This window comes from Penicillium verrucosum (genome assembly GCF_028828655.1).
Source record: "Penicillium verrucosum strain IBT 35672 chromosome Unknown utg000004l_segment0_segment0, whole genome shotgun sequence".
NCBI classification, from domain to species: Eukaryota; Fungi; Ascomycota; class Eurotiomycetes; order Eurotiales; family Aspergillaceae; genus Penicillium; species Penicillium verrucosum.
Genome location: NW_026643213.1, coordinates 69,467 through 84,755, shown reverse-complemented (window position 1 = coordinate 84,755; position 15,289 = coordinate 69,467). Strand labels below are relative to the sequence as shown.

Here is a 15,289-nt window from a genome sequence, read left to right as displayed (position 1 = left end):
TGGATATATCTCCAACATACGACATTTCTCATCATAAGCCCAACCCCCGCAGGGCCGGCTAATAGACAATATAGTAAGTATATCCGAGGTTTCGCCGTTTTGGCGCCAAGAGCCTCTGAGGGGAATGAACTGCCTCGTATGTTGTAGTTAACTAGTTAATTAGTTAACTAACTAGAAACATACAAGTGCACAATGTCCTTCTCGCCCTTTTTTTCGAGGATAAAAACTAGTAGACCCCGGTTGAATTAAAAAAAAAAAAAAAAAATACCCAGAGTTTCGTATTTTCAATAAGGTACGGAATGTCGACTAGGCTCATAACATCCTTGTCATAGCCTAAAAGGGTGATGGCACATCCTACATGTAATACAAGGACGGTAGTACATAAATCATGAGACTGCAAGACTTGTGAACAGATTATGATACAAGAACACGCTATGAATGCAGACCAACACGTAACCACTCATAAAATACAATGAATCGCAAACACATATCAGGCCAAACTAGCCACGCTTGACCTCTTGCTCAAGCTTGTCCAGAGCCTTGGCGTATTTGGGCTTGAGTGAGTCTAATGCGTCCGTCTTGATCTGGACACGCTCGATGTTCGAGGTACGCGTGATCCGGCCGTCCACACTGGCTGCGATCTCGTTGGCAAACCACCGACCCTCGCGGTGAGCGACGAGGGACCACGCAGAGCCGGCGCGGCCAGCGCGGGCGGTACGTCCAACTCGGTGGACGTAGGTGGTGATGCTAGTCGGGATATCGTAGTTGATGACATGAGTCAAAGATTCCAGGTCAAGTCCACGGGAGGCACGATCAGTAGCCACAATCACTGAGATGCGGCCTTGTCGGTAGGCCGTCAATGTCTTGCGAGAGGCAGAGGATTTGTTGGATTTAATGATAGTTCCCACGCGTTTAGCCAATGCGGGATGCAGAAGCGAAATAAGACGTGCAAGTCGGGATGCAGACTCGGATGATTTGGTGAAAATCAGAACAGTTTTCCGCGAGGGCGAGGGAACGAGTTCCTTAGCATCGGATTCCGAGTCAGATGAGTCAGATGAGTCCGAAGAATCAGAATCAGAATCAGAATCCGAGTCTGAGTCTGACTCCGACTCCGAATCTGACCCAGAAGATGAAGTGTCGTCATCAGATGATTCGTCAGAGCTAGTATCATCATCGGAGCTGGTATCGTCGTCGCTGCTAGTGTCATCATCTGAACTAGAGCTGTCAGAGTCGGATGAATCAGACACGCTTGGCGCTCGGTCCCCACTAATCTCAATGTGAGAAAGAAGAAGACGTAGCAGATAAAGCGGCTTGAGAGATCCGTCGCCAACTTGAACAATGTGCTCAGACAGAGTTGGTGGTAGGGCAAAGTGAGCATCTGGATGAATAGCAGAGGGGTCTTCTTCATCGGCAGCATCCTCAGACCCGATGATAACCATCTTGGGGTTAGCGAGGCGTAGGGAATTGAGTTTAGAGATGTCGCGGGTCATAGTTGCACTTAGAACGACCTTCCGAGGAGGCTTAGCATCAATCGAAAGTCCCAGTTCAGACAAAAGCTTTCCACCAGGCCCAAAGGTCTCGGGGGCTTCTCGACTGTTCAGCGAGTTCATGACGACATCAACCCATTCTTGGAAGCTTTCGTTCAAGAGACGATCTGCTTCATCGATCACAAGCCATTCAAGGTGCTTGAGAGTAAATCCCTTCGTGTAGCGAATATGGTCAACCAGACGGCCAGGAGTACAGATAAGGATGTCGACATTCGGTTCGGATCGCTGGATGTGACCGGGAAGAGACCCGTTGGAGGCAATTGCCTCACTAACACAATCTTCCAGGCTCAAGTTCATCCAGTCGTTTCCGTTCAATCCGTCACGCTGTTGCTTCTGAATAGCCGGGTTGTATACCTGGTCCACGCGCATCAAGAGTTTCTGCTCGTCTTTTATAGCCACATTACCGACTGCGCTTCCGATATGAAGTCTGGATCCAGAAGCACACAGTTCACAGGATTCGCGAGCTTGTTTAACCAGCTCTCGGGTAGGAACTACAATCAATCCTCTAAGTCTGGAGGCAGGTCTCGGTGGTAGAGCGGTGACAAGTGGGAGAACATAGGAGAGTGTTTTTCCGGATCCAGTCGCCGCAGAGATACAAAGATCTCCCGGGTGGTTTTGCTCTCCTTGCAGAAGGAGTGGAATGACAGTAGACTGCACAGCAAAGGCTTCTTTGTAGTTTTGTTGTTCCAGGATTTTCAGAAGATCTGGCTTGATTCCGAGTTCGGAAAATTTCTTGGTATCCTGGGCTGATTTACGCAACGGATTGGCCAGCCACGGGGGTAGAGATGAATATGTTGGCAGTTGCTCCGGCTCGGGTGGGTTTTCAGGTTGAGGTAGTCGTTCAAGACCCTGTGCATAGACAGCTTCAACAGCAGGTGTCTCATCTTCAACGGCTTCAGGTTCAACTTTCTTGGCTTTAGCGCTGGAGACGGTTTTGGTGCGCTCGAACTTTGACATAATCCCCGAATGCTTGTCCTTCGGTTTGCGCTGTTCGACTTCCGGCGCATCAACTTCTTCATCATCATTTCCTGTAATCACAGATGCAACCGCATCATCCAATGTGTCGTCCGTTCCAGAGCTCTTTCCCTTGCTCTTTTTCGATTTCCCTGTAGTTTCACTGACGCTGTTGCGTGAGTCTGCAACATCCGCTTTTCTGCGGTCTGACGAGAGAGTACTTTCTTTCCGGGACGCTTCCGGGGAATTCGATCCTTGAAGCGCATCCTTAAGATGCTTGCGCTTCTTGGTGCTGCTATCATCTGTGACCTCTGCGATCGGCAAGCTTTCGCGTTTCTTGTGCTTCTTCGTCGGCGTGGGACTCGCTGCAGGCTGAGAACCATGGGGATCTCTCTTGCGCTTCTGAGACTTTGTGGATTTGGGAGTCACATCAACCTTTTTAGAGGACCCAAGTCCCGAATTTTTCTCGACCATTCTCATGCAATTTCCCCAATGTCGGAGTTGGTGTTGGATATCCCGTGGGGATCAAATTCCTTTTCTCTGAATATTTTATGCCGGCAGAAGATATAATAATATCACCGCCCAGATTACCGCCCTTCTTATCGGGACAAGCTTCCAGATGTCTCCAGGTCTCCTATATTTACTCGCTTGGATGGACTGGTGTTTTGAGCAGCAGATCTGTTAGCCATGGAAAGGAATTTTACACGAGCAAATTTGATACCTCGGAGTTCTCGCCCCGAGAACCACAGCCACGATGCCGTATAACATCGCGTTAGTATTTGTTCTATCTCTACTAGTCGCGATGACTTGCTAACATCGCTCTGGTTATAGAATGGTCAGTGACTTCTTTTTTCCTCAGTCAGGTATGCTTCGTTCTTTTCCCTGTAGTTTACGCAATTACTTATACTTTTCTAGGTGGAATTGAGAGTCACATATACCAATTGTCGTCCGTAAGCACGCTACCTTGTCGCTCCGTCTGCGCTTCTCCTAATTGCTTCTCAGAAACTTATCGATCGGGGACACAAAGTCATAGTTATTACCCATGCATACAAAGGACGCACTGGAGTCCGATACCTCACCAATGGACTGAAGATCTACCATGTTCCATTCTTCGTCATCTACCGCGAAACGACATTCCCTACCGTCTTCTCTTTTTTCCCCATATTCCGCAACATCGTCATCAGGGAGGAGATTGACATAGTTCATGGCCATGCTAGTTTGAGTAGCTTCTGTGGAGAGGCTATTCTTCATGCGCGTACTATGGGACTACGAACTGTTTTCACAGACCATTCCCTCTTCGGATTCGCTGACGCAGCATCAATTCTCACCAACAAATTGCTCAAGTTTACTTTGAGTGATGTTGATCATGCGATTTGCGTTAGTCACACTTGGTAGGTCTCCCGCGGGTGTACTGTGCGACTCAACTAACAAGTCGCAGCAAGGAAAACACAGTACTTCGGGCTTCTTTGGATCCATTAATGGTGTCGGTCATTCCAAACGCTGTGGTAGCGGAGAATTTCTGCCCTCTGTCTCATACCACTCGTGCGCCTGATCAAAGCCTGAGCTCGCCCGCCGATGCTCCAATGTCCCCCAGACCAATTGGACCCGACGATCCGATCACAATTGTGGTGATCTCGCGACTCTTTTACAACAAGGGCACCGATCTTCTCATCGCATCTATTCCGCGGATTCTTGCCTCCAATCCCAACACTCGCTTCATTATCGCAGGATCAGGGCCCAAAGCAATCGACCTGGAGCAGATGTTGGAACGCAATGTGCTTCAGGATAAAGTCGAACTTCTAGGTTCGGTCCGACACGAGGAAGTCCGAGATGTGATGGTGCGAGGTGACATTTACCTCCATCCTAGTCTGACAGAAGCATTCGGAACAGTCATTGTTGAAGCTGCTAGTTGTGGTCTCTATGTGGTCTGTACCCGTGTTGGAGGCATTCCAGAAGTTTTACCCCAGCATATGACAACGTTTGCGAAACCGGAAGAGGACGATATTGTGCTTGCAACTAGCAAGGCAATCGCGGCTTTGCGCTCGAACAAAGTACGAACGGACCGATTTCATGATCAAGTGAAGATGATGTATTCATGGCGGGACGTGGCCGCGCGCACAGAACGCGTGTACGAAGGCATCATTGGTGATATTAGCCCAGAGGAGTTTTACGGTTACTATCCAGGCCAGGGTTGGGAAGCGAGTGGAGATCGCGTCCGCAGCTTTGCGCTTATTGACCGGTTGAAACGCTACTACGGCTGTGGTGTCTGGGCAGGCAAGCTGTTCTGCCTGTGTGTCGTGATTGACTTCTTGATCTATGTCTTCCTTGAGATGTGGTTTCCACGAGCCAACATTGATATCGCACGAAGTTGGCCAAAGAAGCCACCGGCGAGTAAAACCCAGACCACCAGAACTGTTCGCTGAATTAAAAAAAAAAGGAAAGAAAACAGTCATCGGCGCAGAAAATACCGGCCTGTCGATTCTTTCTTCAGAAAGGTCTACTCTCAGTTCTGTGCCTCTCCTGCTTGTCTTGGACGGCTTCTAACCTCGTCTAACGACCTCCCTTCATGTCCTCTCATCCTCGGCCCATTTTTACATATTCTTGTCCATAATACCATATACATAATGTCTACCTAGGCGGAATAAAATGCCTGGAACCATCCCTACAATAGTTTCAACTGCCTAAATGATATGGGTGGCTGATGGTTAACTTGATATCGAATAGACTCCATTGGTATATTAACAGAAAATGTAAATTATCATGAACAAACGCCATTATGCATCATATGCTGCGCTCGATATCATGTACGAGAATTGTCGGCAGCCCCAAGATCGAATCAGCGCATCACTGGTGGCCTGCCCTCTTTGTTCCACTTGACTCGACTTTGTACCCACTCCACAGCCGCCTGTACACCAGACCCAAGCAGCGCGCTGACCGGCAGCACACGGCTGTCACGGACGCCGCTTCCTGTTTCCCCTTCAAACACTTTCCGGACAAGCCCTTCCTTGATGCGAACCACTTCGACGCAGTCTTCACGGTCCTGCTTATTTGCCAACACCAGGATAGGAACACCAGCCACGTCGGCACTTTGTAAGACCGACTCAAGCACTTGACGGCACTCGTCTAATCGCCCGAACTCACTGCTAGCCGCGTTGATTCCGACATTTTGCTCTGAAAAGGCATCGGCACTTGTGCTCCCTCGTGTGCCGTTGCGCGCTGGACCTGCCACGGAGCTTGCGCGCCGAGCAAGCCGCGCGATATCGGGATCTTGACCAACATCGGCACTGTCGACCACGAAGATGATCGCGTGACAGCTGGTGTAGTAGCTCTGCCAAAGTCCGCGCATGGAGATCTGACCGCCAACGTCCCAAATCTTCAAGTTCATGTCTGGTAGGGCTATCGTTGCGACATTCTGCCCGACGGTGGGGACTGTTTTTCCGGGGTTGGGTGCTGGGGCGCCATCAGAGCGGGGTTGGTACAACGCCTTGATCTGGGAGAGGAGTGTTGTTTTGCCGGCGTTATCTAACCCAAGCAGGATAACAGAATACTCTGTAGTTCAGGGTAATCAGCATGGAAGGTTATGCGATAGGAGGGAGGAGTTACCTTCTTTGCTCGTGGCGGCTAAGTACAGCGACTTGGCCAGGTGATACATGATCGCGTTCCCTATGGGAGCTCAAGGCCAAGCGCAAATAGTAGTTATAGAAAAACTGAATCAAAAACCGAAATCATGACATCGCAGTTCTCTGACGTTAAAGGGCTTCATGTTCTCCGGGGGGCCGCGTTGCAGGCCGCATCCATTTTGGGAAGTTAGGGCTTAGGGCTAAATGATATCTGGGGATGTCCCTCAAGAGAACTACAACGGAGTAACTAACTAACATAGTTATACATTTAACATATGCATCCAACACATTCAACTCATTCAACTCATTCAACTCATCCAAAACATTCATATCTCAACTCTTAACTTCAAAAATGTGACAAATATGACACTATCATGATAGACCGGCAAATACTTCCCTCGGCTTCGGTTTCCCAGGGTCATTGGTGAGAGAACGGCAAATGGAAAATCGTCGACTTTCCCGATTCTCCTCTTCTCCACCGAACAAACTCCACTTTCCCAGGGTTTGTCAGCTTTTGATTACATATTGATCAGCCGATGCCGATACGAACTGCCCCCCCTCCCTCCATTTTGTCTGGGGGCATTCAACTTTCCTTGATTTCCTTGAATTCCTTGGGCTACAAATGTCATATTCCCTTATGGCCTTGCTGTCGACCTCTCATGAGAAGGCAGTGTGACAAGGATCTCATCCTGCTTTGATTGGATGATCTACTCTTTTTTTTTTCTTTTACCCTGTCGCATGTCTATACCAGTATGCCACACGCTCTATCACTTATTTGATATACATCGCCGTCAATGGAGGTTGACACTATCATCGTCGGTACGTCTATCATGGTCGGCGTCCCATGTTGAGGACATTCAGAACTTTTGCTCTGCTTGCACCCCCACATTCCACCCCGCACCGTTAAGACGTCCTTGGGAAATAGCAACTGATTAAATCGATCTTACCAGGCAATGGGCCGTCGGCCATGATCCTTTCATACATCCTCCATGGACACATTCCTTTCTACTCATCCGATCCTCCACATCCCGATCATTTATTAGATGCCAAGTTGAAAGCTGCGCCAGAGATTTTGAATGCCGATGTGAATGCTCTCACAGCGCACTTTGATGCCTCACGCCTCTCATACTCGACTCAGGCTCTTCCTGTGAACGTCTTACTAGACACACTTGTACGGCCAAGTGTTGATGTGGATGAGCCTGGATGCATCTCCAATATCGATTGGCGCTCACAGCCTGAGAAGGCTGTCTCGCATTTGGTTTTTGGAAAGTCCTTGAAGCCTGGAGGCCAATGGACTGAAGACCCATGGGGCGCAAGTTGGGATATCCAGACATTGAGTTATGCGGCAATGCTGTCATTGCCCGGGTACTCCTTTGCCAATCATCACAAAAAGACCTCGGGCAAGGATCTACCATCATATACAAGGCCCACGCGGCGCGAGATCGCCGATTATTTTGCTGCTTATCCGGAGGCTGCGCACATCGATGATTCTTTCCGGTGTGGGGAAGAATTGAAGGGCATTTCCCGCACCGCCACTGGATTTTATGTTCGTTCTCATAATCTCCACTGCAAGCGCCTCGTCCTCGCGAGTGGAATCTTTTCCGAGGTCCTCTCACCAGAACCGGTGTTACGTCCATTGCTTGAGACAAAGTCCTCGCCTAACGTCCCCCTACTCGTCGTTGGATCTGGCTTCTCTGCTGCGGATGCCATCATCTCCGCCTCCTCCAACCAAAGGATTTTGCATCTATACAAATGGTCTCCGAATGACCGCCCATCGCCTCTCCGGGCCTGTCATCAGCAAGCATATCCGGAATACGCCGGTGTCTACCGTCTTATGAAACGAGCTGCCCTGTCAGCCGAGGCTGCTGCTAAAGACCAGCGCCCAAAGTACCGACGCGCGACTTCAACGCCATTCCTTGAAAGCCGGAATTGGGAAGATATCTATGAAGGTCTCCCTAATGTTGAAGTGACAGCTGTCGAAGTTCATGGCGATCTGGCGACGGTCACATTCCGTCGTCAAGATGGAACTGTTTTCTCTCGAACCGTGGGCGGCCTCGTTTATGCTGCCGGCCGGCGAGGCAAGCTAGATTATCTCGATTCCGAGCTCCGCTGTGAAGTGCTGGGGCAGGGTACTCAAGAGGATCTAGCAGTCACCGGCCAGACCCTCCGTGCGAAAGCAATCGAGGACCTCGAGGTCGCACCGGGGGTTTACATCATCGGCAGCCTGATTGGAGATTCTCTAGTCAGATTCTCATACGGCGGATGTATCTACACTGCTGGGCATCTGATAGATGGCGAGCGGGACTGCCGCAGTGTCTGCAGTAGTTTCACGTCATCTGCTAAACTACATGGCTCTTCGCTTTCCGTAATGAACGGCATGGATGGTCACCATGTCTATCCAAATAGCGATGCATCGGACCTGACTCGTGAAGATACCCTCGGCAAAATGCCAACAGTCACAGACCAGTCTGCTGCACGTGGTTGGTGGACGACATTCTCCCGCATGTGGAATGGTCTTACACGATGAGCCTGGTGTAAGACCAGAATATGTTACATGTATATCATGATCCTCAATGTAAAATTCTAGAAATGCCATGAAAAGGCATACATCATATATATTGTTTCATCTATCTTATTTTCGACAATTTTGTTCCTGCTCCCTCTCACCACTCTCTGATTGCAGTTCACAATCAACCCTCCAATTTTCCCTTGAATTCCGAATGAAGTGTGCACAGAACCTGCTAATAACAGGAGTAGAATGAGCTGACCAGACGTTCGCGTTAGTTTCTCGCTCCAATCGATCAGAGAACTTACTCGTATTCACCTCTCCACCGAACACATTTCCAGCAATCAAACATATGACTCGGGTCATATTGATGTTTACCCATTCTCCAACGTGAATAACATGTCGGGGCGCATCGCGCCAAGCCGGATGCCCTATACGAAAAACACCTGGGCACGTATGTGACACTAATAATAACTAGTTGAATAGTTGATAATTACCAATTGTAGCCAACACGAAATGGGGTTCTCTTCCGGTTAACAGTTCAGTGGCAAATTGAGTCATGGTTACATTTTCAGCCCTAATGTGCTTAGCAACCTTAATATTCATTTTTGTCTAATATTGATGAGAAAGTATAGAGAGAGAGAGAGATTATCCCCAAGTAGTATTGACCAGAGCTATCCTTCCTAACTCGACTTTCTCTCTCTTCAATCTCAATATCCAAAAAGAAAAATGTGGCCACCCAATAGCCCAGTATCAGCGTATGGCCTCACAGCTGTGCTATCATCTGCTACTACTCTTCTCGCAACAGATCCCCCAGCAAGGGCTGCTCCATTCGTTGCAGTGGCCGAAGTTCCGACTCCAGAAACACCCCTCGCCCAGCGGATCAATGAGTATGCAAAGTCACATCTTTCTGAGCCGACATACAATCATTCCCTTCGCGTTTATCATTTTGGGCTTGCGATGAAGCGGTACAGGTTCCCTGAATGGGACTTCACCGATGAAACATACTTCCTTGCCTGTCTGCTTCACGATATCGGAGCAACCCAAGATAACTTGGAGGCCACTAAAATGAGTTTCGAGTTCTTTGGGGGCTTGAAAGCACTGGAAGTTTTACAGAACCTACAACCTTCCTTTGTAGGAGGCTCGGTGGCAGTTGCCCCGAAAGATCAGGCAGAGAGCGTGGCAGAAGCTATCATCCGACATCAAGACTTGTGTGAAAAGGGTAAAACCACAGCGCTCGGTCAACTACTTCAGCTGGCAACAATCTTCGGTATGTTGGCCCTCTATCAGAGTCGATGATTTTGACACCAGATTCCTTGAAACCGCGACCAAAATGCCCTACTACTATTCACTAAACCGACTTATTGGAAAACAGACAATGTTGGCTTATATGCCAATCTCATTCATCCCGCCACTATCCAAGAGGTTTCCAGCCATTTCCCTCGTCTGAAATGGAGTGGGTGCTTCGCTAGTACCATTCATGAAGAGAATCGGCTCAAGCCTTGGGCACATACAACGACACTTGGCGAGGAAGAATTCCCCAAGAAGGTGCTAGAAAATACACTGATGGCACCATATGAATGATGGTATCTCGAGGATACTGCGTTTATAGGGTTGGTGCCTATCGTGGAGCTCCTAGCACTGACAATAAACACCGTTATCATTTTGGACTCCCCAGGTATAAAAAATACCGTATACACTAGCTACAGAGCAACCCTTTAGTTCTAATTTCGGGAAGCTCTAGTTATCCAGTGGCTACCAGCCGATACAATCTAACTGTGAATGGGTGTGTCAAATTAAGCCAGGGCAATTATCATTCGTATTCCTCAAATTCATGACCCTGGACATATATTCGGTTCCACTCTGAAGATAAACGAAAGTAATAGAGCAGCTGAGATGCTATACTGTCGAAAAGCAAAGCATTACCAGCGACAACATGCCGTCGACTAGTAGGTCTTCCCTTCGGTACATCCACCCGAGCCCTCATCATAATCCTTCGTGATGCAACCAAGCTTGTTATCATGAGGTGCGCCGCATCCTAGGGTTGGATCACACTTTCGCGGGAAATCTCCATAGTTGTCGCTGCCACCTTTCATATAGCACCATTTGTCTCCTGGCTTGATTATTCTGCCAATGATGTCGCCTTCTCTTCCGCCATTCTTTGGTTCACATTTGCCAGCACATTTCTTGTTCCAGCATGTGTAGTCATTCGGGCCTTTTTCAAGTATTCAGCCTGTTAGATCTTGTACATAGTATCTGTAGATATAGTAAAATATACTCACCCATTCCGGCAATGGCACCGGTAGCCAGAACGACAGCTCCAATGAGGCTAAGCTTCATCTTGAATGTTGGAGTTTCGTCACAAACGGGAGATGCAGTAAGGTCTTTGGAGGATATGATAGGAATAAGATAGAAGTGATTGTAGATAATTTCGAGATAGAAGAGTGAAAGGGCTATCTTATATAGCCTAGGAATCTTGCAAACACAATCCTTCGCAAATACAAACAAGTTGAAATATGTAGTTGCGTTTTCACCTTTGCTATATACCAAAGGGGATGGATCAACCCTTGGCGATGTATCATTGGCGATATATCCTTGACGATTCATCCTTCGTTAATATAAACAAGTTGATGTGGTTACATTTCACCTTCTCTAAACCAAAGGATTGCCTTGGCATTTCGTACATGTATTGCACATATATAGTAAAAGATCCAGCGATCTTCTTGAATGGAACCATTTGCACAGGTTAATTTTTGGGGGCTGGACGATCTCTTAGATCTAGCGCATTCATATATAACCAGGGGGGATATAGGGTATTCTGGTGGGAGATACCTCGAACACCTACAACATATGTCTGAAAAATAGATCAATAGATCATGATATCTCAATAAGTGTCACGAATATAAAGATAGCAATAGCTATATTGTGCCTCTATCCGGCTCACCTTCTAAATCAAAATAGAGGTGGGGGCGTCTTTTAGCTTGGGGGCCAGGAGCCTTGTGGCTTTGGAGCTGTTCTTGGCCTTGCTGGGCGTCACTAACATAGTGATTACCCCAACCAGCTTCAAGTCGGGGTTATCCCATCATTACCAGTATCGTTCTACTAACTCATACTAAATTTCATATAGGCTGATACCTATATATTCTACGGTATAGTTATATATATATACAACATATCTATATAGTTATGTTATATAGGTATATATGTACTACCTAGATATATATCTTAGGTATAATCTGTCTCCCCCACACAATCGGAACGGACCGTGGGGTCCACGGTTTCCAGAGTTCTCATGACGTCCTGTAAGGACAAAATAATAAAAGAGGGCCCGAGGGCGTAACTGATATTCATTTGATGATGATACCTGTACGGAGAACTCCGTACAACAGAGGATGTCGAGGGAAGTGGGTGCTCTTGATGAATACCCCACTGTACTTCCAGCTCGGTCACAGTCCGAGGTATGCCTTGGCTGTATGTTGTATAAAGGGATGTCTGGCTTTACCAAAGTGGTAGATGTTGTGTTTAAGATAACAGAGTCCATTCTTTATTGCATACATTAGCCAGCACACCGTAGTTATAACTATGCACTTTTGATATTACCTAAGTACACTAGTTAGCTAGAAAAGGACTTCGGGAGCAACCTGTGGTCACGAGCAGAGTCTAGGGCCTAATATATATACCGCTGCAGCGACAATCGGACGTTCCGATTGTCCCTATGATCTTTTGGCCGAGTGGTCAAATGCTCTTATGTAATCACACAGTCCCATGTGAACATGTGACCAAGGCCAAGCCCCATTATCAGGTACCTATGTTGTAGGTAGCCGTCTTATTGAAAGAGACCGGTTCAGATTGAGGTCCAAATTGATAGACTGAATATTACGGACTATGAATTCGGATTTTTTTTTCCTTCTCGAAACGCTAATGGGTATATTCGACACTATTCTCGACAGGCTAACCCATCATCTGCAATTGATCCTCCGGTGGCCAGCGGACTTGAGCAAAGCTCAAGCAGCGCTTGATACTCTGTAGATACTTACGGGTAATCTCATCACTCAGAATGTGTGCCTGCTGGTCACTCTGATGTAGCTTCTCTCGTGCAGATCGCTCGTGGATACCAACCATGGTCACACCAATGGGCCAGGCTCTATAGAAATGTTAGCAATCATTCCCAAATTTACCACAGTAGGTGAATCGACATACGCTTTACCGATGCTCACTCGTAGATAGGCATCATTTGCATCGACGTATCGCCGCTGCTGCGCCTTGTGCACGATCTCCACAATCGGTTCTAACAGTCCGTCCTCCAATTCGGACTTCTCAAAGAGGCGGAACAACGGTGTCATGTTTTCGCGCGATTGGGTCATAGCATTGAACGCCTGTTTCCCCTGGAAGCTTTCCCGCACCGAGACGTCACGCTTTGCTAGTGCCAGCTCCCATTCCGACAAAACCATGTTGAAGTAAGATCCCAACTGCCGGAAAAGGAACAGACGGTTCTCTTGGTCTTTCGGAATCTCGGCCGGAATGATCATTTGTCCACCAGACACGGGCTCCAAGGTGGTGGGGATAGGTCCGTCGGTCACCTTCTTCTTGGGAACAGCGGCTCGTTGAACCAGACGACGGTATCGTCGAAGACGGGCTCGATAGTCCTCTCCGAACAATTGTATAGGTGCATTCATCTCTCGTAATTTTGCAACAAGCTCCTCCTCCTCGATATCTTCCTCTTCGTCACCGTCGGCTGGGGTGTCCTCAGGTAGATCAGGTAGACCGAGCCTGCGTCGCCGTTCACGTTCTTTGGCTCGTTCTTCTGCCTCTCTCCTCGTCTTGGACTCCTCGGCTAGTCTTCGCTTCTTCTCCTCGCGTTCTCGGTTTCGATCTGCTTCTTCGTCTTCGAGCTTGCGCTTATTCGCCATGCGCTCTTCACGTTCGCGTGCGAGTCGCTCTTGTTCTTCGTTGTAAGCTTCAATTCGGGCAGCTTCGACATCGGCTCTTCGTAGGTATTTCTTCGTTGGTACTGCGGGGGAGCCTTTTTCGGTATCTTTGGCAGATGGCTTCGAGGAATCGCTACCCTTGGCTTTCGAGATTTCCTTGGACATCAATGCGGCGAAATCCATGGTGGCGGGATGATGCAGCGAACTGCTTGGATAATGCGACTGTAGTTCAAGGTAAAATTATGTAGATAATAAATAAGATCGAGTTGAGTTGAGCGAAGATGGGTGTGGAGGCAGATGGCAGGAAAAGAATGTTCGGCACGTCAGAGAGAACCCGCAGCTTTTCGACGCCGCATTTGTCTCTTCCAGTCAACTCCCCCTCAACCAAAATATCCCAAACATCTACCTTCAAGGACCTCTATCTAAGCTTTAATCTACATTCCAGTCCTCGCATCATCCATTTTCTTCTGTTTTATCCCCATCCTCGGGTCTTCAACCTCTGATTTTCACCCTGCCATCCATCATGGCCGCTCCGTCGCGAGAGGGCCCCAAACCCTCGATCAACCGCCAGACCACTGCACCTTTCCATTTGAAGCTCTTCTACCGAGTTAACAACTACAACCCTCTATCCGACTACAGCATCCCCGTGCAACCTCGTCGTGGAGGACCAGTCAGTGGACCAAATGCCATTCGTCCAACATCACCTGTCGCATCTGCAGCGCCGCTCCCACCACATCTAGAGATCTACACATGGCAATCATGCACACTTCGCGAGCTCTCACAGCTTCTCACCTCCGCTCTTCCATCATTACTCCCTGATCCGCCCGTTGGCACCCGTCTCTGCTTCCGACTGATTTATCCCGACGCGCGCGGCGCGGCAATGGGCGGCCCCGATGCGCGTGGTCGATACTTGAGCAGGGATTTAGGCAGTGCGATTGTTGGTCCGAGAGATAGTGCACTGCGCGCAGAAGATGACGAGGATAAGGAAGCACGACCTCGCCCTGGCCCGCTCCGTTTCCAGGGCTCCGAAGCCGACAGACCCCTACAGGATGCCCGTTTCATCGTTGGAGACTACATTGAATGTGCAATTCTCGCACCGCTCGAGGACGGATCTGTTGCACCGGCGCTCAATGGTGCATCAGGCCCGATCATGGGACCCAGAGCTGGGGGTGGAGGCGGCATGCGTGCGTTCCGCGATAATGGCTATCCTCGTGGGCCTGGTCGCGGTGGTCCCCGTGGTGGTGGTGGTGGTGGTGGAGGAGGAGGTGGTGGTGGTCCTCCCCATATGCCCCGAGGTGATTGGCATCGTGGGGAGCGGTTGCCGGAAGGTGCACGCGGAGGCCGTCGTGGATGGGCACCATACTGAGAAGGGCGAAGAGAAATCCAGTTCAAAAGCAAGTTTGTCAAAAGGGCGATGAATACCCATGTTGAGACATTGTATGATTATCAGGTTTAGTATCAATGGAATGAGTACCATCTACTACACGCAGTACCATCAAAACATAAAAACATAAGAAATGGTGTTCCTCCTTCCTCAGCGGTCTACCACTGCCAAAGAGGTGACTAGCTTAAAGCATTTTAACATTATCTGTTCTAGGAGAAATTTACTTTATTAATTCGGCCTCTTCAACCGCTGTGAGTAGGTAAGGTGTAGTCATTGCAAGTGTACATACTCATTCTGAAACTCTGTACGGCATCTTGGGCTTCTGCTAGTCAGGAGCTTATCAGGCGAGA

At 48.6% G+C, this 15,289-nt stretch overlaps 8 protein-coding genes across 8 annotated transcripts; 4 read left to right on the top strand and 4 right to left on the bottom strand.

Annotated features, from left to right (window-relative positions):
* Positions 1 to 500: 500 nt before the first annotated feature.
* N7516_009513 (putative ATP-dependent RNA helicase DBP6) lies at positions 501 to 2,975 on the bottom strand (the record flags this gene model as incomplete). The annotated part of the gene is made up of 1 exon (XM_057222232.1): positions 501 to 2,975. The coding sequence occupies one exon, from the start codon at positions 2,973 to 2,975 to the stop codon at positions 501 to 503; it is 2,475 nt and encodes an 824-aa protein (XP_057069453.1).
* A 230-nt stretch (positions 2,976 to 3,205) lies between these two features.
* Positions 3,206 to 4,924, top strand: N7516_009512 (phosphatidylinositol N-acetylglucosaminyltransferase subunit A/GPI3; the record flags this gene model as incomplete). The annotated part of the gene is made up of 5 exons (XM_057222231.1): positions 3,206 to 3,272; positions 3,333 to 3,364; positions 3,417 to 3,451; positions 3,504 to 3,892; positions 3,940 to 4,924. Exons 1-5 carry the CDS (start codon positions 3,256 to 3,258, stop codon positions 4,922 to 4,924), a joined length of 1,458 nt encoding a protein of 485 aa, XP_057069452.1. The 5' UTR covers positions 3,206 to 3,255.
* A 413-nt stretch (positions 4,925 to 5,337) lies between these two features.
* Positions 5,338 to 6,153, bottom strand: N7516_009511 (ADP-ribosylation factor family protein; the record flags this gene model as incomplete). The annotated part of the gene is made up of 2 exons (XM_057222230.1): positions 5,338 to 6,050; positions 6,105 to 6,153. 2 exons carry the CDS (start codon positions 6,151 to 6,153, stop codon positions 5,338 to 5,340), a joined length of 762 nt encoding a protein of 253 aa, XP_057069451.1.
* A 762-nt stretch (positions 6,154 to 6,915) lies between these two features.
* N7516_009510 (uncharacterized protein) lies at positions 6,916 to 8,648 on the top strand (the record flags this gene model as incomplete). Its single annotated transcript, XM_057222229.1, has 2 exons — positions 6,916 to 6,940; positions 7,072 to 8,648. 2 exons carry the CDS (start codon positions 6,916 to 6,918, stop codon positions 8,646 to 8,648), a joined length of 1,602 nt encoding a protein of 533 aa, XP_057069450.1.
* A 708-nt stretch (positions 8,649 to 9,356) lies between these two features.
* Positions 9,357 to 10,211, top strand: N7516_009509 (cyanamide hydratase; the record flags this gene model as incomplete). Its single annotated transcript, XM_057222228.1, has 2 exons — positions 9,357 to 9,897; positions 10,003 to 10,211. The coding sequence occupies 2 exons, from the start codon at positions 9,357 to 9,359 to the stop codon at positions 10,209 to 10,211; spliced, it is 750 nt and encodes a 249-aa protein (XP_057069449.1).
* A 362-nt stretch (positions 10,212 to 10,573) lies between these two features.
* On the bottom strand, positions 10,574 to 10,967 carry N7516_009508 (uncharacterized protein; the record flags this gene model as incomplete). Its single annotated transcript, XM_057222227.1, has 2 exons — positions 10,574 to 10,842; positions 10,910 to 10,967. 2 exons carry the CDS (start codon positions 10,965 to 10,967, stop codon positions 10,574 to 10,576), a joined length of 327 nt encoding a protein of 108 aa, XP_057069448.1.
* A 1,573-nt stretch (positions 10,968 to 12,540) lies between these two features.
* Positions 12,541 to 13,738, bottom strand: N7516_009507 (mRNA splicing protein PRP18; the record flags this gene model as incomplete). The annotated part of the gene is made up of 2 exons (XM_057222226.1): positions 12,541 to 12,771; positions 12,828 to 13,738. 2 exons carry the CDS (start codon positions 13,736 to 13,738, stop codon positions 12,579 to 12,581), a joined length of 1,104 nt encoding a protein of 367 aa, XP_057069447.1. The 3' UTR covers positions 12,541 to 12,578.
* A 340-nt stretch (positions 13,739 to 14,078) lies between these two features.
* Positions 14,079 to 14,921, top strand: N7516_009506 (SAP18 family protein; the record flags this gene model as incomplete). The annotated part of the gene is made up of 1 exon (XM_057222225.1): positions 14,079 to 14,921. One exon carries the CDS (start codon positions 14,079 to 14,081, stop codon positions 14,919 to 14,921), a length of 843 nt encoding a protein of 280 aa, XP_057069446.1.
* Between the last annotated feature and the right edge of the window lie 368 nt (positions 14,922 to 15,289).